The sequence below is a fragment of the Watersipora subatra genome, chromosome 2 (assembly GCF_963576615.1).
Source record: "Watersipora subatra chromosome 2, tzWatSuba1.1, whole genome shotgun sequence".
NCBI lineage: Eukaryota > Metazoa > Bryozoa > Gymnolaemata > Cheilostomatida > Watersiporidae > Watersipora > Watersipora subatra.
Window position 1 is genome coordinate 74,162,876 of NC_088709.1, and position 23,668 is coordinate 74,186,543.

Sequence of the window (23,668 nt, forward strand, 5' to 3'; positions counted from 1 at the left end):
CGTTAAACTAGCAAGTTTTGGTTATGTATGTATCTTACTTAATATAACAAAATACATGTAGATGTTTCACACTACAGCACTACGTGTTTCACACTACATTACAACAGCATGATAACAGCCAGTTGGTTACTTGGTAATCTTTGTGATGCTAAATGTTATCTGCACTTGGTCGCAAAGATTCCCGATCAAATTTTTTAAGGAATGATTTGCATCAGGTTTAGATGAACTCTTGGATATAAGGCTATAAGCACAAGAAAGGGAAGGGATTTGGTTATCCAATGCCAACTGAAGCCCTTTTACAGATAGAGATTGCAGATTAATTGCAAACTTAGGCTAGAGTATTATATAAAATAGCAGCATTATCATACAACAATATGGATGTAGCATTCTGTGTCACATGTAAACTGAGAAAAAACACTACAGTTCACAATGATGCAGAGCAATCATTAGCCAATATTATAAATGTTGTTACGTATTATATCTGCATGAGATGTGAATGCAAACTGCAGAATGGAATTGAGGATAGTTCGATATTGATACTGGTAAATATGATGACAATACGAAGGCACTATTAACTAGACAGTGCAAAAACTATTCAGATCAGGGACTGAATGAGGTCGAATGCGCGTATAATGGATAAAAGAGGGGAGGAAACTCCCAAATACTCTCGAAAATTGTGTGAATCTACATAAAATGATTCCACTTTTAGCATTTCAACAAAACTAAATAAAATTAAAAAAACTATTAAACTAAAATACAATAAAATTGCAAGTTAATGCAACAATAGAGGGCAGATTCTAGGGATTTTGATTTATCTGTTATACAAAAATACTAAGCCCTTGGTTCCACTAGAGTTGCACAAATATTTAGCGACACACATACGACACTTGAATACATCTAGGGTAACTGAGTCGTAAAATGCATTGAATAATTCATCAGCATCACCAGCGCAAGCTCAGTCAGCTAGGATCTACAATGCGCCCTGATATCGCCTCGGTCATCAGTACAGTTGAAGATACGCCCATCTGATTATGTTTACTATAACCTTATAAAATGAAATAACCTCATAACACTGGCCTAAGAAGTAGCGTTAGCTCCTGTAGCCTCAGAACTTTCTTCTACACTAGATGATGAAGGCTGCATCGCTAGCAACCTCATCTTTCGTATGACGGCCGTGGCGTTATACGCTTGCTGCAAAAGAACAAGACAAGTCGGTAAGAGGAAGTCAGAGCTGAAGGACGATGAGAAAAGGCTAGAAGGCGAAGGAGTAGCCTTACCTTCCACTTTTGCCTAGCAAAGTTCTTCTTCAGCTGAGTGCTCACAGTTTCATGAATGTTTCTATCTTGCGCCGTCTCACCAGAGATCCTGATGAAGCAATATATGATAGTATGGAAAACATACAGCAATGAATTTATATGAAGACTAGATGAATGCCCAGCATTGCACTGGTAATAAAATAATTACCCATTGAATTTGAGTAACTTACGCTAGTAACTTAAGCCTTCCTACATCTTTACTATAATAAGAGTCGACAGCTTGACGTTATGCATCAACATATTTCATGCAATCATGATCTTCAGCGTACTAGTAGTAACCAATCATATTTTCACATGTGCTGCATAAGTATGTGCACAACCATTCCATGGTATGGCAAGGACAACATGGCATAGTGGTAAGCTAGTCTGTTTACAAAACTGGTGGTTCCAAGTTCAATACCAGTGTGAAGTTGATTTGTCATTCATAGATTTTAGTCGCTATAACTAGACAGACGAATAACAGACAAACACTGAGACTATTATACAGCGAACCCTCGCCATACAACATTGATTATAACAAATAACGTTGGACTGAGAGAGATCGAGCATCGTATCTCTTTCAGGCGTTGTGGGAGGGATTTTGGTGAACAGCATATCGACATTTTCATTATTTCGACGTATTCAGTATACCGATTGCCAAACTTGAATTTTGAGAGAACTTTTTGTTGATATCGTATGGCGAAAATGAATGGCGTATGGCGAGAGCGAAAAACCATTATGTTCCACATCGTAAGGCGAAAAAACATATAACAGGGTCATCATAACACGGATGTGCACTGTATATAGAAGTAGCATTCTTACAAGGTTGAGGAATTATGTAGAACAATAATTTGTATCTATCGCAATTCCTACCTGCTGACCAAGTCACTAACATACACTAGATGGTTCAAATTAAATTTTTCATATACGTTTTACTACTTTACATTATATTTTTGATTTTTGTGAGCCTTTAAATTTTAACTAATAGAACAGGATTTTTTCGGAAAAAATTCGGATGCCATTCGTCAGAATTTACCTCACATTTCGCGACAAATATTTGCTTAAATTTTACACTGCATGTAGAAACATTTGTGTAGAGAGACGAATGTAAGTCAAAGGTTAACTGTGCTGTGACCCCTGCCTGTTTTTTGATTTGATTTGATTTGATTTTTATTGCGTAATAATAACATGACAATATGAGTAAAAAAATACAGAGTAGCAATAGGACATGCCAGATAGCCAGAGGCTAGAGTCAAGGCAGCCCCAGCAAGCAGTAGGAAAAGAAACAGAATCAGCGATAAGCGCACACTCCGGAGCACCAGAGTCAGGAAGGACAGTCCCAGGACGCCCACAGGCGCTCTACCAACTTCGCCTTCAGCTGACCCGGAGCAGAGCCCGCACAATCACTCAAAAATTTATTATATAATTTCATTGCACTAAAAAATATCGATCTCTGTCCCTTAGAAGACAAACACTTTTTCAACTTTAATTGATTTTTACTTTTTAAACGGGTATCTTGACAATGATCTATCATAAAATCTTGCAACTCTTCCATGGGGAAAGAATTTGTTAAAAACATTAGCAGGCGATACTGGAATAAAATTTCAATTGGCATTATTTTTAAAATTTTAAAATTTTTGGAAACTGTTTGATTTGGTTTAAAATTGAGTATTATTCTGATTGCCTTTTTTTGCATGATTAAAAGTTTGTTTAAATCAGTTTTGTTGCCGTGGCCCCAAAACTCGATTCCATAAATTAAAAGAGAATAGAAAAAACTGTAGTACAAATTGATCATGGTTGATTTGTCTAGGTAGGGGCGAATGAAACGAAATATTAGTAATATGTAATTAAGTTTTTTGATGAGACTTTGGATGTGTTTTTTAAAAGTCAAGTTGTTGTCTAACGTGATACCTAAAAATTGAGTCGAATCTTTGATTTGTAGTTGAGAATTGTTTAAAGAAAGGCTTAGATTATAATTTTGAGTGTTTTTAGACGGATTTTTGAAAACTACTTGAAATGTTTTACTGTTGTTTAAAATGAGTCTGTTTGATAGGCACCATTCATTAATAATATTTAATTCCTCTTGGAGTTTAGAATTATCTGTTGAAAATATATTGGTGTCATCTGCGAATAAAATACAATCCAAAGCAGGTGCAGCATTTACTAAGTCATTTATAAAAATTAAAAATAAGAGGGGTCCTAAAATTGATCCTTGTGGGACACCAATCGTAATTGCCCTCATTTGCGAACAATCAGTATCTGTTTTGGTAAATTGAAATCTATTTTGGAGATAACTTTGAATAAGAGAGGAAGACTTTACACTAAAATTGTAGTAAAAAAGTTTGTCAATTAAAATTTTGTGATTAATCGTATCGAATGCCTTTGAAAAATCCAAAAATACGCCCTGAGTTATATTACTTTGATCTAAATTAGTATATAAAAATTCCATTAGACTGTTTATTGCTGTAGTGGTGCTTTTACCTTTTCTAAAACCAAATTGTTTAGGCGACAAGATGTTATTGGTTTCTAAAAAATCCCGTATTTGCAAAGACAAACATTTCTCTAAAATTTTTGATAAAGCAGGAAGAATGGAAATGGGCCGGTAATTAGATGGATCTGTTCTATTTCCTTTTTTAAATAATGGAGTCACGCGAGCTATTTTTAAACAATTTGGGAAATTAGATTGTTGTATAACAAGATTTATAAGATGTGTTAAAACTGGAATTAGGACTAGTTTATTTTCTTTTATTGCACGGAGAGAAATCCTATCATAGCCGGTTGCTTTAGGAAGACTGAAAGAATCAATTATTTGCAGTGTTTGGTAGGGGTCAATTATCTGGAAGCTAAAATCAATATCATTTACACAGTTGTCCATAAATTTAGAAAAGTGAATATCGGAAAGTGGCAACTCATTGGCCAGTTTATTACCAACATTTACGAAATGATCATTTAAGGTCTCAGCTATATCTTGCGAGTCTGTTAGGAGTTTTCCATCTTTGTTTATGCTCGTTGGGCTATCTGAATTTTTAGAGTCTCTATTTAACAATCTGTTTATGAATTTCCACTTTTCGTTTTGATTATTTTTACATTTATCAAATTCTTTTTTATAGAATTTAGTCTTCGCAGTTTTAATTTCATTTGTGACTAAATTTCTGAAACTGTGGTAAGAGGTGTGGAGCGAAGTATTGAAAGGTTCTTTTTTGCATTTAATGTGCAATTTTCTTCGCTTATTTATCTGTTTAAGTAGATGGTGATTCATCCAAGGTTTTAAAAAGTTGAGCTTTTTCTGATTTGTGGAAATTAATTTTTTCTTCCCAGCTATTTTTATTAAATTTTGGAACGACAAAGAAAAGGATTCAAAGCTTTTGTTAACATCAGAGCAATCCATTATCGCCCGCCAATCTTGTTCAGCAAGCTTGATTGCTAGCTGATCATAGTCAATAATGAAAATGGATAAATTTGAACGCTTGGGAATTTTGATTTTAAACTCAATTGATGCAAAAACTGGTTGATGGTCAGAAATATTAAAATCTATTGTTGCAGAGTTTATGTTAGAGTCAACCCGGTTAGTTGCTATGTGGTCTATAAGGCTATTTTTGGTACTACCTAGTCTTGTCGCAGTTAAAATTGTGTTGCAAAAACCATATGATGTTAACAAGTTTTCATAATTGAATGAGTTTATGTCAAGAATATTTTCGGGACCGAGATCGATATTAATGTCACCTACAATTATTGTGTCCGGTGGTAATGTGGGGATCAAAGCTCCGAGATCCTCCAGAAAAGACGGCAGAGCGCCCGAGGGCGCCCTGTAGACTGCCAACACCGAGAAAATCCGGCGCCCCGAAGAATGCACCGACGCGAACACCGCTTCCGCCCCAGCCAGTGTAGCCGCCAAAACTGTTGAAGATGAAGGTATCAACTCAAGAGAACCTACACCAACTGTTGATACACGTAGTGGTGCCAAAAGGCATCAAAGCTCAGGAATAGTCACATTTTATTCAAAGCTTGGTAGTGATTCTAAAAATGAAAGCAATTCTTAAAAATTGTTCTTCCACAGAAATCTGATAGAGGCTGTAACAAACTCGTACAAGTCTGCGAGAGACTGAGAAGGTATATATATTGTAATATTGTAGGCAGAAACATAATCTCAAGTTTGGATAGGCTGTTATGTAGCGTATATGTATAAAAATGGAAGTATAAAAAATGATACTTATTATCCTGTGCATACTCAGCATGTGTATTTGCACATTAACTTAATATAAAACTAAACGTACATTTTCTACTTGATTTGATTGACTAAAGATGCAATTATAAGATCTCATGAAACCATGAAGTCTAGCTTGGTTATGATTAGAATACTTATCATGGAGTGAGTATGTAGATAAGTGTAAAAGCTAAGTGTATCTGATAAGTTCATGGGTAAGTGTATATGGGTCGCGATCTCAGAAACCATGGTTAAGTCGCAAATCGCCAAGTTGAGTTATCTGACTTTGAAACTGCACTAACTGAATTTATAATATCGGTAATGATTTTTACAGCACACGCATCAAGACCAATCAAAGTGTGATCTTTCTGAATTTGAAGTCAGTTTAGCCAATAGAAGTCTCCGATCCTCGGAAAAACACCCTTAAAACCGTTGCTATGCAAAACAGGAAGTACTGAAAAATGGCGTCCGATAAAAGTAATCAACTGAGTAGAACATAGAAGAGTATAGACAATCATGTAAACATTGTTTTATATAAAGCCTCACTTCCGGTGGCGGCATACATTCAGAAAATTTGCATAACTTGCATTGAACTGAATTTTTTTACACTGTTTGAAGCTTAGAACTAGTACTAAAAAAATAAATATTGACTGGAAGACTTTTATATTAGTATAAACTAACAAAGAAATTTAAATTCTAATAATAATTAAAAAATTAATTATTATTCAAAAAACGGATTTCACCAATTATTCGATATAGAATTTTGGAGTTTTTTTTAAACATTCGGGGAAAGAAAAACTTTTAATATATGGGAATCACCAACAAAGTAAAGAACGGAGAAGTGGAATTGTTGTGGTCATGTAACCCTAACTACTTTTTGAAGTGGGTTTTGGAAGGTGAAAGTTTGTATCTCCGTAATATGTTATCAATTGGAGGCGTGGCATTTCCGCCGCCACGGCTAACTAGCTATGACGTCATTGTCTAAGCACTTATATTCTCACTCAGGTAATCTATTATTTTTTGCCGATTTTAAAGATAACTCTGACATTTTGGAGACTTTTAATGAATACTGTGGTGTTCCTACTGATGCCAAAAGCAGTGAAAGTAACGGGTATAATGATGATATTTTCCTAATGACTCTTATAAGATTATTATAATATTTAAATATAATAATTATTCGATTTTATATGATTATTGTAAGATTAATTAAAGCTTAATTAATTAAGCTTTAATTAAAGAGTTATCAAGCCAGAATCAACTTTTTTTGCAAAATAACTGAGCATTTTCTCCTTCTGCTAGTGTAGATAACTCCAAATCTCACACACCCGACAACCATGGTTTCTTAGATCATGACCCATATGATAGCTGTATGGCTAAGTGTATAGGGTAAATATAAGGTGTGAGGGCATGGGGTGCGCATATAGGGTATTTGTATGCACGCGACATTTGAATTTAAATCACACAATTTTACAATTGAAGAATAATTACAGCAGCTCTTCTTCAGCTATTATCCTGATGACAGCTGGAATTCACAGGCACCTATGAAACATCTATGAAAATGTGGCTTGATACGTTAATTTATAATTTAACTTATAATTAATCAAATTAACACATAATTTAATGTTTATAAGCTAGGAGAACTTTAGTAGATCTATAACCCGATAGCAGAGGGATTTAGTCAATGCTACGAACGGTATCATTAGATTCATCCGCAGGTCTGTCTTAATCCTTATGTAACTAACTTCATGTAGTTCAACTAGTTTAACATTAAAAGATGTGGGATGGTCGCAATGTACACATTTTGAACAATCTGTTAAGACCAACAATTTTACTTTGATAAAAAATTTTGAGAAACAGATTCTAAATCGTTCAGCATGCTTGTACAAGGGCAATACTGCACGCCAAAAAATTCTTGCAGCTCCAGCTATATATGAGTAGTTTACTATTTACTTGACAAACTATAAATTTTGATAATCCACGCAACGAATTATTACCAGACCGCTTTCTGTTGCAGAAGCACAAGTATGTAGTAATAAGTACTATAAGTAGTTGTCAGCTAATCAACAGCTGTAAACATCAAGTGCATAAAGATAAAATCGTGGGAGACAAATGTACAATTGCTTTTAGTATAAGTTATTAAATAAAGCAGATTAAAATTGTGTCACAATTCTTTAAAGGGTGACAAGGAGAGGATAACTCCAAGTTAGAGTCGACACAGGCCTGACTGAATGCTTATGACAAACACTCCTATTCCTGGATTCAAGATGAGCTCACATTGGTGTTTCAATGGCTCCCCAAAATGAAAATTTTCAGAAAAAATGCTTTTGTTTGCTGCGGTGAATGGAGAAGGCGACAGCAGTTGTAAGCAACAAGTATGTCAAAAACTATAAACGTACTGATGACAACGGAACCGCGGTTTCCAACGATGTTAAACTTCCATGTAATAAGATTATTTTGATGTCAAAGTTTTTTAACCCAAGAAATGATGCTGAAAAAACAGATTTAAATTTGAATTTAAATTTGATGCAGGTTCATCTTAAAAATGAACTTATATCAACTTTTAGTAGATTCTATTACAAAATTATCAGTATTTTTCAATCCTTTGTGATTGTTTTTATGCTTGATGTGATCTGACTGCCAGGATGTTTCAAGATTAAAATCGACAAAACTTGATCATGGTTAGAACGCTCAGATGCCACGGACGGAGGCACGAAACAATAGCCAACAGTAGCTAATCCATCTGCTTGTGTACTTGTGTCAACTGAGAGATCAATGGAAGCGCTGAAGCTCGTGGATTAATACTGGTGCATACCATGCCATACCAGCCTTACCAGTACACAAATATTAAACCAATCAATGAGCAACCAATAATCCACTGAAGAAACACAAGCTACATGCTTAGAATATCCAGTTGAATGATGAATTTCTGATGACATTAGTTGCTTGCGACCGACAGATTTTAGAATATGACAGGAACATGCTATAATATTTAAGTGATAAGCCACATGATAAATCAAGGCTATTAACTTTATAATGAATAAATACCTACAATGACCTAGTTGAAAACATGACCTACAATGACCTAGTTGAAAACACGTGCCAATATGGCTCAACAAATTACTTTTTAATGAGCATTTACACCAGGCCGATTTGTTGGAGTTACTTCCACATCTTAAAGTCGGTTTGGTGTAAAACCAAATCGGTTGTAAAAACAGTTTTGTCTCAGTCGCCGACACAAAATCAGTAAACTGCTGCATACTGTGTTTGTTCATATTTGACGGAAATTAAAACCAATAAATACTGAGCAACTAAATACTGAGTTGCAGTCACACTTTTTTATCTGGAACCACACACATCCGAATCATTTGTCTTGTCCAATCCCTGGAAAAACATACGTTAGACGAACTACCTTATTCAATTTATTATCAATTACTATAAAAATTAGCATGTATATGACTATGTAGCAACGATGTGACTTCTTTTTGTGTTCATGGTGATGAGAGGGCAAAATGGAATGGCTATTAATGTTGTAAAAAGGGTGAGCATTCTGTAGTCGAAGTTGAGTTAGTTTGGTGTAAAGTCTCTTGCAAAGATGTATTTCAAATCATAAACCAGAAGCTATTCCAACTCCGACTCCCTCAGGGATAAAGCAACTCAAATAAATCGTCCGATATAAATGCACCTTTAGGAAACATAAGATTTAAGCATTGCCTATTAAACACACTGAAAGGAATCAGTTGTTCAGGAAGTGTGTGAATATATCGGTTGCTAAGGGAGTGGGTGAATGTAACTCACACTAGACAAACACATACACATCACATATGGACACACTCACACTAGACATAGACACATACACACCACATATGGACACACTCACACTAAACATAGATACACACACACCACATATGGGCACACTCACACTAGACATAGACACATAAACACCACATATGGACACACTCACACTAGATATAGACACATAAACACCACATATGGACACACTCACACTAGACATAGACACATAAACACCACATATGGACACACTCACACCGGACACATACACACCACATATGGACACACTCACACCGGACACATACACACCACATATGGACACACTCACACCGGACACATAAACACCACATATGGACACACTCACACTAGACATAGACACACCACATATGGACACACTCACACTAGACATAGACACACCACATATGGACACACTCATTCTAGCTACTCATACTTAACTCCCATTCAATACAGAAGTTACCATTGAACGAGGTTTTATTTTTGATGAGACCTCTTACGTTGAAGATATGTTTAAAACAAAGCCTTGAGGCTTCATGCGCTTTTGCATTCAAAGCTTTCCAGTATATAAAGATTGGTGACTCATGACTACTCGCTGCCACCTAATGACAAGCATTGGTGACTCATGACTACTCGCTGTATGCCACCTAATGACAAGCAGTTTTATTATTTTCATTTATAGAACTTATGTTTAAATTTCTGTAAAATACTGTACGTGAGTGAAGATCATTTAATGCTGGTATATTTATGTAGCTGAGATGAAATATCACAATTTACTGCTAAAAGTGTGAAAACAAGTTGAATTTGACAAGACGCAATGTTCAGCAATCACATAGCCTAGCAATAATTTACATGCAATTACATTAATTAGCCAATCTAGTTTCTGACACCAATAGCCTTTATTGACTCACCAAGGATGTGCCAACGCCTGCCTACAGGTGTATCGTGTCTTGGGATCTAAACACATTAGCCTTCTAATGAAGTCCTTCGCTACAAAATGATAATCAAGCCAATCTGCAACTAATGATACAAACATGCATAATTGTCCTCAGAAATATTTTACATCACCTACACTCCTACAGTATGTTATGATTTGTACCACAACATATTCTATGGGTATCAAGCGATATTTTAAACCAGTGCAACTGAAAATATCTTTAAAAAGAAACATGGAACTTGAATGGAAATTCCACCTGCACTCAAAATATAATGGAAATATATTTGTATACTATTGGCAGCAGAAAATAAAACACGCCAGAACTCAGTCACACATATATGTTAACACAAGGATGCAGCTTAAAATAAGGAGTCACTTCATAACAATCTATCTCTGGAAAAAAATGTGATTATCTGGTGCAGGCCTGAGTCTGAGATAGCCCGGGAGGCATGGTACGAGCACAGGGCCTGAGACAGCCTGGTAGGCATAGTATGAGCACAGGGTCTGAGACTGAGATAGCCTGGGAGGCATGGTATGAGCACAGGGTCTGAGACTGAGATAGCCTGGGAGGCATGGTATGAGCACAGGGCCTGAGACTGAGATAGCCTGGGAGGCATGGTATGAGCACAGGGCCTGAGACTGAGATAGCCTGGGAGGCATGGTATGAGCACAGGGCCTGAGACAGCCTGGTAGGCATAGTATGAGCACAGGGTCTGAAACTGAGATAACCTGGGAGGCATGGTATGAGCACAGGGTCTGAGACTGAGATAGCCTGGGAGGCATGGTATGAGCACAGGGCCTGAGACTGAGATAGCCTGGGAGGCATGGTATGAGCACAGGGCCTGAGACTGAGATAGCCTGGGAGGCATGGTATGAGCACAGGGCCTGAGACTGAGATAGCCTGGGAGGCATGGTATGAGCACAGGGCCTGAGACTCAGATAGCCTGGGAGGCATGGTATGAGCACAGGGTCTGAGACTGAGATAGCCTGGAAGGCATGGTATGATCACAAGGCCTGAGAGTGAGATCGCCAGGGAAGGGCATGGTATGAACACTGGGCTTGAGATAGCCGGGGAGGACATGTTATGAGCACTCACCAGAATCACAAATATCATCCCAGTAAGGCGAGTCAAATTCATACTCTCCCTTCATAATCTGCTGGAAGAGAACCGAGTCATTCTCGTGGTAGAACGGTGGATACCCACAGAGTCTACAGGTTCAAAATGACATCGTTAAAGTAAATAAGACAACTCCTTAATTATACATTAAAAAATCTTTTTTAGACACGATCAAGATATCAACCAATAGAAACTTTATAAAGCTATTCAGGTTAAAATGATTAATTCATAATGTGAAAGCGAAAGCTGCCAGATAGAAGAACCAACATTGAAAAAAGAAACACAATAAGCGCACTTACCAGCAAAATGTTAACGTGCTATCTTCAATATATGAATGAACTCGTAATCTCTAAGTTTTACGTATGGTTTGCTGGACTTGAAAAGCTACTTAAAATCAACTTTCAATATGTAAATAACCTAACAATAACTCACTTAGTCATGGTACGAATGCAACAACGGTTTTGACCTATAAAGACTAGTCAATGGAATGGCTGCGACCAACGATGAAAAGCCAATGAAATAGTTTTAACCAATAAAGATTACCAAATGAAAAAGTTTTGACCAATAATGACCAACCAATGAAATATTTATGACAAATAAAGGCTAGCTAAAGAAGATTTTTTGATCAATAATAACTAGCCAATGAAATGATTCTGACGTATAAAAATACTAGCCAATCAGAATAGCTGGGCTAAAGCTAAACAAATGAACGCTACTACTTACAGAATGTATGCTATGACTCCGATGGACCAAACATCAACCTCTTTTCCATATGGCAGTTGATTCAGCACTTCTGGGGCTGTCAACAGATACAGGTTCTCAACTCATTTCAACTTACGTGATATGAACAAATTAAATACATCTAATAATCATTTTGAAAATATCATAGCTAGCTGCTTTGACAATCTGCCACCTAATTAATATCCATTATCTTAGCAGAGAAAGGTTTTTAACACTATATGTTAAACTATTCATTTGATTGACTAGCTGTTGCCCTTTTTTATATGGGTATGTCATAACTGTATATATATACAGTCAAACATGGATAACTCGAACTTCACGGGACCGAGCGAAAGTGTTCGAGTTATCAGAGCGTTCAAGTTATCAGAGCACTGTCACAAGTCCATGTATTTATTTATTTATTTATTAGTAGATACATGTACATATACAAACTATAATATAAATCAAAAGCATAAATGGCTTGTTTCAAATTAAATGCTTCTACTGTAAAGTTTAAAACTTTTTATCAAAAAGTTAAGAGATTTTTCTATCACATGAGATTCGTTTGTTGTTTGAGGTGATGTTATTGCCAGGACGTTTTTTAGATTAAAATTGGCAAAACTTGATCATTGTTAAAATGCTCAGAAGAAAAGACATCTTTTTCTTTTGAGCGTTTTAATCAAGATCAATTTTGCCGATTTTTCTTGAAGTTTATGCGAAGGTTACCTCACTTTTCCTTGCTTCCAAAGAGCCATCGCTAGGCGGATGTTTGTTAAAAATCAAATTTCACCAAACCTTTAGAAAAGTCGTTGACAAAAATATTTTGCCGATGGTGGTAATAACGATGCCTATGAACTACGAAAAGTTGAGGTTTACCTCTATGGCCTAGAATAAAGTGATTTTCTAAAGCGATAACAACTGTTTCGGTAGCCGTTGGGCAAAAAACTGTTCGAGTTAACCAAGTTGAGGTCGAGTTATCTAAAGCAATTTATCATTATGTGGGAACGGACCAAAGAAACCGTTCGAGTTAACCATGTGTTCGAGCTATCCGAGGGCGAGTTATCCATGTTTGACTGTATATATATAACCTTTTCGTGGTGCTTACCACCGATAAATATTTAAGGTTGGCGATCTCCACCAGACATCTAGGCTATGTGGCTGAACAAAGGGAACTTAACGGCCAATACAGAGTCACTACTCAGACAGCCCAAGTAATTCCAACAAAGCAACTCCAAACAACGATCTATCACACTAGAAACTATCCTAGATGCAGACTGTGCAAAGATGCACATGAGGCCATCCAACAGATCATCAGTCGATGCAAGCAGCTAGCCGGAAATGCATACACCGAGCAGCATAATCATGTTGCATGTGTTGTGTACAGAAGTCTATCTGATGAGTATGTCCTTAATAAACCACAACAGTGGTGGGAAGCTCCTGGTAAGGTCAATGAAAATGACGGCGCTAAGATCATCTACGGCTTGTACACCTGGACTGACAAGCATGTCCTAACAAATCAACCAAATACAGTGGTGGTGGGCAAGGAGAACAAGAGGGCTACTATAACAGATATAGCAGTGACTAAAATATAGTCAGCAAAGAAAAAGTAGAGAAATATCTCCCTTTTGCAAAAGAGATACAAAAATGTTGGGATTTAAGAACAACTGTAATTACAGTAGTCATCGGGGCACTGGGCACAATAACACCTGCGCATAAAATGCGGCTTGCCCAGATACCGACAGCCATCAACTCAAGTGAGTTGCAGAAAGGTGTAATATTGGAAACAGCTAAGATCTTGAGGCGAGTGCTCAAACTCCCAGGTCTCTGGTAGGAGACCCGAGTTAGAGCAAAAATTATCACCCAAATGGGTTAACCAGGGTAAGAGATCCATTTTTTTACATATATACATATATATATATAGGCTACATATATAGAGTATATATATATATATATGTATATACTAGGTGAATGGCCGGCATTGCACGGGTAGTAAACAAACTTTTTGCACAGAAAATTCGTTTTTAATCAACATATACAACATTTACCATTATAACTTTTACTTTCTGTGTACTGTGTTTATTTCTGTGTAATGGATTTATTTCTGTGTAATGTGTTTATTTCTGTGTAATTCGTACTGTACCGGCTGCAGTGCTACAACAGATTTATAGTGATCGCAAGCCTTGTAAGTCTAGCGTAAGTAAGCATTCCTCATGTTTCTTCTGGTAAGGCTTCACACATAACATGAGCTGCAGTGTTAATCGAGAAGCCATGAAGCCATGAAAGATTAGCATGTGTAATAGGTATGTGCCTAATTTATTCCATAGTTATAGCCAGTTGGACAGCGGAGTAGTGTATAGGAAAAATGCCTGTCTGAAGAATTGGAGGTTATGAGTTCAAATCCAGCGCACAGCAAATTTTTCATTCTCAAACCCTATCGATACACCTCGACATATAGACAAACATTGAGAAGATAAAAGATAAAAAAGTTAATTACAATCGAAGGCCAATCTTTAACACAATACAAGCTTATGATTTATTACACCCAAATAACCTTGTATAGTATGCTTATCCACCAGCTATATGCTATATGCTATATGCTTATCCAAATAAGGATGTAGGCAGTGAGTGCTCTCAAAGACACTTGTCGATTGTTAAACTAGAGACCATAATGGACCAGAAGCAAAATAAGAGATAGAGAAAATTAAGCTGTTTGTTGCAGCCATTAAACGAAGCAACTTCGAGAGAATGCAACTTGATTTAAAGATTTGCTTTTAAACATAATTATATTTCCTATTGATTTTGCTTCGATTTCAAAACCAAATCATTAACGATTAATGAACAATAATAACAAACAATGAAAGTGCTGTCACTTGCTAAAGGGTTATGCAGCAGTACCGGTGCTCATGAATTTGTACCAAATTTTGTAAATTTGTTTATACTCTAAAGATGGGCTGACAACTGATTCTAGCCATCACACCACTCTCCACACTAGCTCATGATCAGCGGTTTGAGCGAAAACCATTTAAAAAGGTGTTAAACTCAGGGTAGTATTAGTTACAGCAGTCTAATGAAGGACTGTGAGGGGCCAGTGTATATTAAAGTCTGAATAGTATTGGTTACAGCAGTCTAATGAAGGTCTGTGAGGGGCCAGTGTATATTAAAGTCTGAATAGTATTGGTTACAGCAGTCTAATGAAGGTCTGTGAGAGACCAGTGGATATTAAAGTCTGGATAGTATGGTTACAGCAGTCTAATGAAGGTCTGTGAGGGACCAGTGGATATATGAGTCAGGGTATTATTGGTTACAGCCGTCTAATGAAGGTCTGTGAGGGACCAGTGAATATATGAGTTATCAGCAACTTAAGGACACATGAATAGGTGGTCACTGATTTTGCTTTACATGATAAGCTATAGTCTTGTTTGTTTTCTGCCAATTTGGAACAAGCCAGAGAATCAGAAAGCAGATCAATGAATCCAAATGATGCCTTACATATTTTAATAATAAAGATAAATGTCATTTCTGTGTGCAGAGCAAACAGTGCATCAGTTTGCATGATTAGCTCTTTCTTTATATGATTCCATATTAACAATAACGCCATCCTCCGGACAAACAAAGCTTATTGCATGTTTAACATTATCAGAGAACCAAACAGCGCCCTCGCTAATGACACAAAGATGAGCTATATATAGAGCAGAAGCCCTAGCCTTCTAGCGATGCGCTCGCAGCACCCACATAAGCTGTGTCAATAATTCCGGATCTCCCTCACCTATTGCAGACACACAAAAACAGATGGAATAAATGTAAATTCATGGAATATGCTTGCAACGTCACAGATAGCTAGGATGAATGTGCTGGCACCACAACAAAAAGCACGAATTACCATAAGATGGAAGTAGTAGAAGCTAGTGGGAGAGTTGTAAGCTTTAGTTCATTAGGGACACATTCTGCTAACTTTTTAGAAAATGGCAAAAAGGGCACTCACAGAGAAATAAACAGTATAGTTAAATTTATTCCATTCAAATTGAAGATCTTATATACACATGAATAATTCATGGTCTATCCAGCAGAAAGCTCTAGAATAAACAGGCCAATTCATTGATTTCTGATTTAGCAAACTATAACTTAGGCTACCAGAACGGTGACATACGTTAGACATATAAGCCCAACTATATTATTTCATTCAAACCGTAACCGTAAATCTTTAAGAATAAAACTCAGTTTTAAAACGCTTCAGACCTAGAATAAATCTCGAGTCCAAATCCCTCAACAAGGATGGAATTTGCTCTCAATGCACTGCCTGCCAGTAGTTTATGGAAACACCTAAACCATCAAAAGCATTTCGATTGTCTTGCCCGGTGCAATACCATTACTTGTAGACTAAACCTCAGCCAGTATCTATTTAATTTTAGATTTGACATTTAGTAATTTTCAAAGGAATGAGTTGGCCGCTAGTAGCCCACATCTGAGTGACAAGCATTACATCCATAACACAGGCAATGTTAATGGACAAGAAACCACAACCTTGTTCGGAGAGTGATAGTTCGGAGAGTGATAGTTCGGAGAGTGATAGTTCGGAGAGTGATTGTTCAAGGCATTAAATCTATGCGATAAACACATTGTGTCAGAGCTAGCGACCCTTATTTGAGGGTAGGAGAAATCACTCCTTGCTCTATCCACTGACAGATACATGTCGGGTTAACCTAAACCAACAAACATCAGCTAAGGAAAAATGAGATTCAATGAGCCGATGCAGCGATGCAGAGAGCCAGTCTTCTCACGCTCATGCATTCAGGCATGCATCCCTTATAAGTTTGACTAATGAAAACGCTTTAGGTATACTTTCACTTATTCTCCCAACCACAGCTACCGTCCAGTGCAGCAGACGATGCATGTCACTGTTAGGCTGCAGTGTATCGTTGAGGACACTTGCAGACACTTGCTATTAGAATGTCGTATGGCCGCAGGAATGATGACACTAGTGGCATTCCATTAGAAATCAGTTGTACAATGCAAGATGCAAGACGTATCAGCAAGGAATCAATAAAAGAAGTCTATTCAAAGCTATGCTTGCCTCTAAGCAATGACGAGATAGTCCAGAGAGGTAATGGGATGGAAAAACTACCTGTATACACAACTTGCGATTAAGCCATGCAAGCTCAAATCTTACTCCATGAAACGGAACTTGAAAAGGGCTGCTATGGATCACCAAAAATGATTTATTAAGAATGACAGCACCACCAGCTATCCAAATCGCTTCACAGGCCACAGTCATAAATGACATCGCCACCAGCTAACAACAACAACCGTCCAAATGAGACAGGAACCTGAAGATGGCGATTTCACCAGCAGCCATCCACAACTCCACACAAGATAGTCAGATGAGAATGGCAGCGGCACCAGCTGCTCTCTACCACTACATAAGCCATGTCATATGGGACTGACAACACCAGCTGCCATCCACACCTCCACGAGAGACAGTCATACGGCAAACAGCTTAATATGCTGCTCTAATGCAGATCTGTCTACCGCTGTATGCAAACATGCATTATTATCTTCCACATAAGCCGATTATATGCCTGCAAATAAGGCCAGAGTTTTTATGTAGCCCTTATAACGTGTAGGATAGGCAGCAGCAGTCAATGTATTCAACTGTAGCACCTGCTCTTTGCACATCCCATGGCAGTAAAAGCGAATTAAAATTACTCAACGATTCAGATGTAAACTTTAAAAAAGAAGAGCTGTCAGGAGTACCTACCTACATAACCTGGAGTCCCACAGGCTGTGGCCATGACACCTGAGCCTTCAGTTTTCGATAACCCAAAGTCACTAATCATAATTTTGGAGTCAGGATCCTCGCTGTAGTAAAGCAAGTTCTCAGGCTAAAAGTAAAAACAACTTCCATGACTAAAAGTAAAAACCAATTTCAAGAATACATTCCCTGGGCTACAAGGAAATTAAGAGATGAGTGCCTAGTAACAACAGTTGAGGAAATAAAAGCGAACATAAATCATTACAGGTTGCTTGCTGTCCGTGTGACTAGCAGGTAAACTAGCTGACAGGTAAATTAGCTGGCAGATGAAGGAATAATTGTGACAATTGCATTTGAATTTCAACAAATGTAAGCAACAACCACTCAAACTCTTCACTATATGATGTCAGACATACATGTAATGACATCCACTGAAGTTACTAAGCCAGTTCACTCCCACCCATCTAGTCTGACTTAGTATTTTATGCACTGGTTGAAGAAATGTCAATGCACTGTCTCGTGAGAGAAGCGTTTCCTGTTTGAAGGACTAATAAGCACGACATTAGAGCACGGAAATCTAGCCACAATTCAATTGTAGACTTTTTTAAATGCAACATGAGAGAGCAATAAGCGTTGCTCTCTTACATTCCACTCTGGTAGCCAAACAAGTCCAAATAAAAAACACTTGCTCTAGTAATTAAACTAAAAAACTGCCAGCCTCGTGTATATAAAACAGAAACACAAATCTATGAAAGAAAAGCGCTATTGCTACAGGCAGCTACGGAAGATTGCCTGCATTAGTATCTTTTTGACAAATATATTCGAGCCAAACAGAGCTGCCATGGAATTCATCACTAAGCATGCCAAATTGCTAGAATAATAAAATGCTCTTAGGACATACCAGAACAGGCAACTGCTAGACCTCCTCATTATTACTCTTTAGGTCTTTTCAAATCGAACAAACTAAGTTTTATTCACAGCCACTTTCGAAGGGCTGGATCTCAATCGCCAAAAATGCAGAAAAATCGATGTCACGCTGTTAGGACGTTACCGACATTACTCTAACATAGCGACTAACAATACCCAAACTGTTTCTAGACATTTGCTAGCTAACTCAGTCACAAGTGTTACGTGTAACAACAGCGGCGATTGCTGATGCAGTTCGTTGTACCACATCCATGTATCTTGAGAATCGAACAAAATTATGAAACCGCACATTTTTAGCAGATGGCACCAGTCTCAATGACAAGTTAAATTACGAAAGCGGAAGCCCTAGAGGTGGAAAGATAATCCCAAAAGACCGCTTGTGGAGTGAGCGCTAATGACCTCTAATATTACTGTAAAGTAAGCGTAACAACCAGAACAAGGAGTTAGTCAGTATGTAAAGGTATAATTGGTATAAAGAGACAGGTACAGTAGACCCGCCTTACGACAATAATTTCTTCTGATATTGGGATTGTAAGGCGACAATGTTGTAAAGAGGAGCATAGGAACCCACAGCAATTACCGTAAAATCTCTAATTGAATGCCAAGTGCTCTATTTTTCAACCCTTCTATAGTGGCCATCAAATAAAGTATGGCGTTCAAATAAAGGTGGTGTTCATTTACAGGTTTTACGGTATCTAATGCTAATGCGAACACCCACCCAGCAAGGAGAACACCAATATTTTATATCCATACTGTACATAATGAAAATTTGTAATAAAATAGTATATTAACCTTAGTAACTATATAGTTACCTATAGTAACTTCAGCATATTTAGTGGCTATGATCTGCAATAAAATGCAACCACACTATTTACAGTATGTATTGTATGGAGTTCTTACCTTCGAGACAGACGTATAATATAAACGCTGAATTTACCTTTAGAAATTTAGCTTACTACCCTAGGACACTTAAGTATTCGCGGCATCTAACTTTCGCGTTTTCGCGGAGTCATCATCACGCGAAAAATTCATGCGCGAAACTAAACTATCATAACAAACTAGCGAAAATTCGAAATTAAATAGCTATGTTCTACGCAGGCCTGTATTCACTGGTTGCAAGTTGGGTGGCTAATGTTAGACGACTAGTTATGAACATCTGGGGTGTGGAGAAGGAGGGGGGGTGCTGTGAGCTCCCAACAGGTTTCTCTTATGTAGGGCCTCAGCCGGGCCTCTCACGTGAAGTTTTAAAAAATTTTATTGGCAAGTATCAACATTTTTCTATTTTTTGAGATTTGCTTTGTTTTAGCTGATGTGACTGACAAAACGTTTTAAAATTAAAACAGGCAAAACTTGCATGCAGTTAAAAAGCTCAGAAAGAAGACATCTTTTTCTTTTAAGCGTTTTAACAAAGATCATTTTTGCCGATTTTATTTCAAGTTCATTAAGTAGGATATGGGCAAGCAGATGTTTCCTAAAACTTGATATTTTGCAAACCTTTATAGAAGTCGTTTACAAGAATATTTTGCCGCTGATGAAGATAATAATGACGCCTAAGAACTACTAAAAGTTGATGTTTGTATCTATGGCTTCGAATAAAGTGATATTCTACAGCGATAAAAACCTTTCTATAGCCGTTGGACTATGAAATTCCTAAAAAGTTGGGGCGTCTTAGCCGGCCAACTGTCCAAGGGAATACGGCCCTGTAGTTCATTGATATCCACAACAAAATCGTTATATTAGAAATGCAGATAATTTTGTGTGTGATTGAGCTCATCGGGAAATTTCTAGTAAATTCGTTAATACACCGAATGAGCAGCATGGCGAAGCAAATTAAGATAACAAGTTTTTTTGGAAAAACCAAGACAAACGAAGAAGATGATGATATCAGTTTAGTCACCGAATTTGTAACTGATGAGGATGAAAGTCTGGTAGGTGAAGTCATACAATTAAATAATACTTATTGTAGTGATGAATTTTACTGCCAACCAAAAACGATAACAACCCTCACCAGGTCCAACCATGTTATACAGTTCTGGTTGTGATGTTGGTTGTTATCTATTTTCTTTTTTATGAGACATGTACTGTATTTGATTTTTTTTAAATTTGAAATATTGTGAACTCAAAACGTGCCATGGCCATCGCTTGCTATAAATACTTGAGATTTAATATTGGTACCATATCGGTCACGACGGAAAGGACCGAGACGTCATTGATAGTCCAAGAAACAAATGGCAGCAAGCGATCACGTTGAATTATCGATTTCTGCCATACATTTATACCTGCGGGTTACAAATACAAACTAGTCGCAAATATAACAACTTTTTTTTACTAGAGGACCGGACCTGAGGAATCTAATTTGTTTGTTCCACTGTATTTATTTTCACATCACTATATTTTCGCACTCATCAGAGCTGCGAAATTAAGTTGCAGCGAAATTTTACTCTGTGTGCTACTCACGAAACTAAATACTAGCGAAATATTAGTGTCCTAGGGTAAACACATACTTAAAGCTTGACTTGCAACAAAATTCACATTACAGTTATTTGGTATCAAAAGATTTACCATGTCTTACTCTGCTGTGTTGTAGGTGCAAACTATGTGGAGATGTGAAAAATGAACAGTTAATCGCAGCCATCACGAAGACGCCGTAGATTGGAATCCTTTTCCAAAATGACTCGAATGGGACGTAGTTGAACACGATGGCTTTTGTTTACACTTTCATGCGACCTCATTCGTCGAAATATTTTCACAAATATACTTTACGCATTCAATATAACCATGTCTGTTGTTCTTATTCGTCTATTTCATCATCATTGTAATGCTGTCACTTTCAGCACTGATATCTCAAAACCTGCCATGAAAACTCGTTAAATTTTTTAGCCTTAGCTTGAAGGAGTGCATATGTTCCTCTGATAAACATGAGGAGCCTGTTGGTCACCTGTGATAGTCGAAAAATGCTGCAGAAATCGTTCGGCCATTTGGCAGGAAGTAAGGGTCACATGATCAGATTACGACTAGGTGATTAGACCAGGCTGAAACGAAACTGTAAAGTAACGGGCGTCTATATTTAATACGGGCTTTCCGATAGAACTCGAAGTGTTCGTCATAAACTAGTGCTACGAAACGTTTTATATCGAGCCTTTTATTGGCGTAACATCACGTGTCAAATAACATAAAACACTTGTCATCACGTGTTATAACATCTCCTGTCGAAACAATAATCACAATGTTTGAGTACGTCATCGAAATAAAGATATTCCAAACTACGGCGTTTTCATGGTGGCTGCGATTAACTGTTTGTTTTTTAGCTTTTAAGAGCTTGTAATCACATTTCCAAATATTTTGCACCCACAACACAGCAGAGTAAGATCTTTTGATACCAAATATCTGTAATGTGAATTTGGTTGCAAGTCAACCTTTAAAGGTAAGTTTTAACATTCATTTTAATAAACTTTGAGTTGTCATCATCTTAATTAAATTAATTAAACACGAAGAATGCTGAACTGAGATAAATCAAGCACCGCATCTCTTTCAGGCGCTTTGGAAAGGACTTTGACGCAGAGCATATCAGCATCTTTGTGACTCCCATGTATGCAGCACACCAACCGACAAATTTGATTTTCGAAAGGCAATGTTGTTGATGTCGTATGGCGAGAAAATGTCGTAACGAGGGGCCAGAAAAAACTTAGTGTTCCACAGCGCAAGACGAAAAAACCCGTGAGACAAAACACCGTAACCCAAGGGACTACTGTTCAAGATATTGACCTCTTTTAACAGTATTCTAACATCAACACGTAGGATGCACGAATACCTTGAGGTCCCGGTGTACTACTCCCTTGGAATGGAGATAATCAACCGCTTCCAATATGGTAGAAATCAGTGCGCTTGCATCCTTCTCTGTGTACATTCCCCTCGATACTATCATGTCAAACAACTCCCCACCAGTAACCCTACAAAAAATAAGAAACTGAAGAGTATACCGGAAGTTTTTATTCAAAATGAATGCCATTCCTTGCAGCAATTGTATCCTTTGGGTCACCTCTACGAGGGCAGCTATGAAAGCTGTATCGCTCAGACAGCATAAGACAAGGAATAGAGTTCAACCAGCCAACGGCCACTCATTTTCTCAACAGGGGCCCAAGGCAATGTTGCCCTTGATGACATTCAATGCATATCACAATCGCATGTTTAGTATACTGTAGGGGTAGGTAAGGGGGGGGGGATATAGGATGGCATTGCTTCTGCAGCAGCATTGCCAGGCACTGCTGGAGTCAGAGGCTGAGTGAGAAACCCTTTCATCACAAACCTTTCAGTCCATATGAGACTATGGCAGCAATTCGGAACCACAGGATAAAACAGTGTTTAACTTTCCTGCTGCTAAAAATGCTCGTTGATGCCATTTAATAAGGTTCATTTTGCCAATAGCCAAATGCAGCCTTCAGAAAGTAAAAATTTACATGAAACTTTAAATTTGGATTTTATAAATGTGGTATCAAATATATCTGTAACTTTATTTCGCATATTAACAGACAACTGGAAAATCCATTTTAGAGAAGTTATGATCCATCAAAACATGTCCAACACCTTAATAAATTAAAGCAGCCATTTGTCATGAAGGTTTAGTAAAGTTACTCTCAAATAACTCTATGACTATAACTCTATGACTCCAACATTCTCATTGAAAGAACACAAAAATTAACTCTATGACTCCAACATTCTCATTGAAAGAACACAAAAATTAACTCTATGACTCCAACATTCTCATTGAAAGAACACAAAAACCAAATTGAATAATTATCATCAAGTTTGCTGTAGGCCTATCTGTTTTCCTTCCTATAAGATAGATGCAACAAACTGGCTACTCATTTATCATTCTTTAATAATAAGAAAAACAAACTTATGACCACAAAGAGGT

The 23,668-nt window shown here is 37.3% G+C and overlaps 1 protein-coding gene across 1 annotated transcript in view; it reads right to left on the reverse strand.

The window, feature by feature from the left end:
* Positions 1 to 328: 328 nt before the first annotated feature.
* LOC137388957 (calcium/calmodulin-dependent protein kinase type 1-like) overlaps positions 329 to 23,668 on the reverse strand; it is a 30,382-nt gene continuing 7,042 nt past the window's right edge. Inside the window, exons 4-10 of the mRNA XM_068075468.1 lie at positions 22,565 to 22,703; positions 17,833 to 17,956; positions 12,081 to 12,156; positions 11,337 to 11,449; positions 10,215 to 10,293; positions 1,278 to 1,365; positions 329 to 1,191 (exon numbers count right to left, since the gene is read on the reverse strand). Coding sequence (XP_067931569.1) covers positions 1,078 to 1,191; positions 1,278 to 1,365; positions 10,215 to 10,293; positions 11,337 to 11,449; positions 12,081 to 12,156; positions 17,833 to 17,956; positions 22,565 to 22,703 — 733 coding nt within the window. The 3' untranslated portion in view covers positions 329 to 1,077. The remainder of the gene's footprint in view (positions 1,192 to 1,277; positions 1,366 to 10,214; positions 10,294 to 11,336; positions 11,450 to 12,080; positions 12,157 to 17,832; positions 17,957 to 22,564; positions 22,704 to 23,668) is intronic.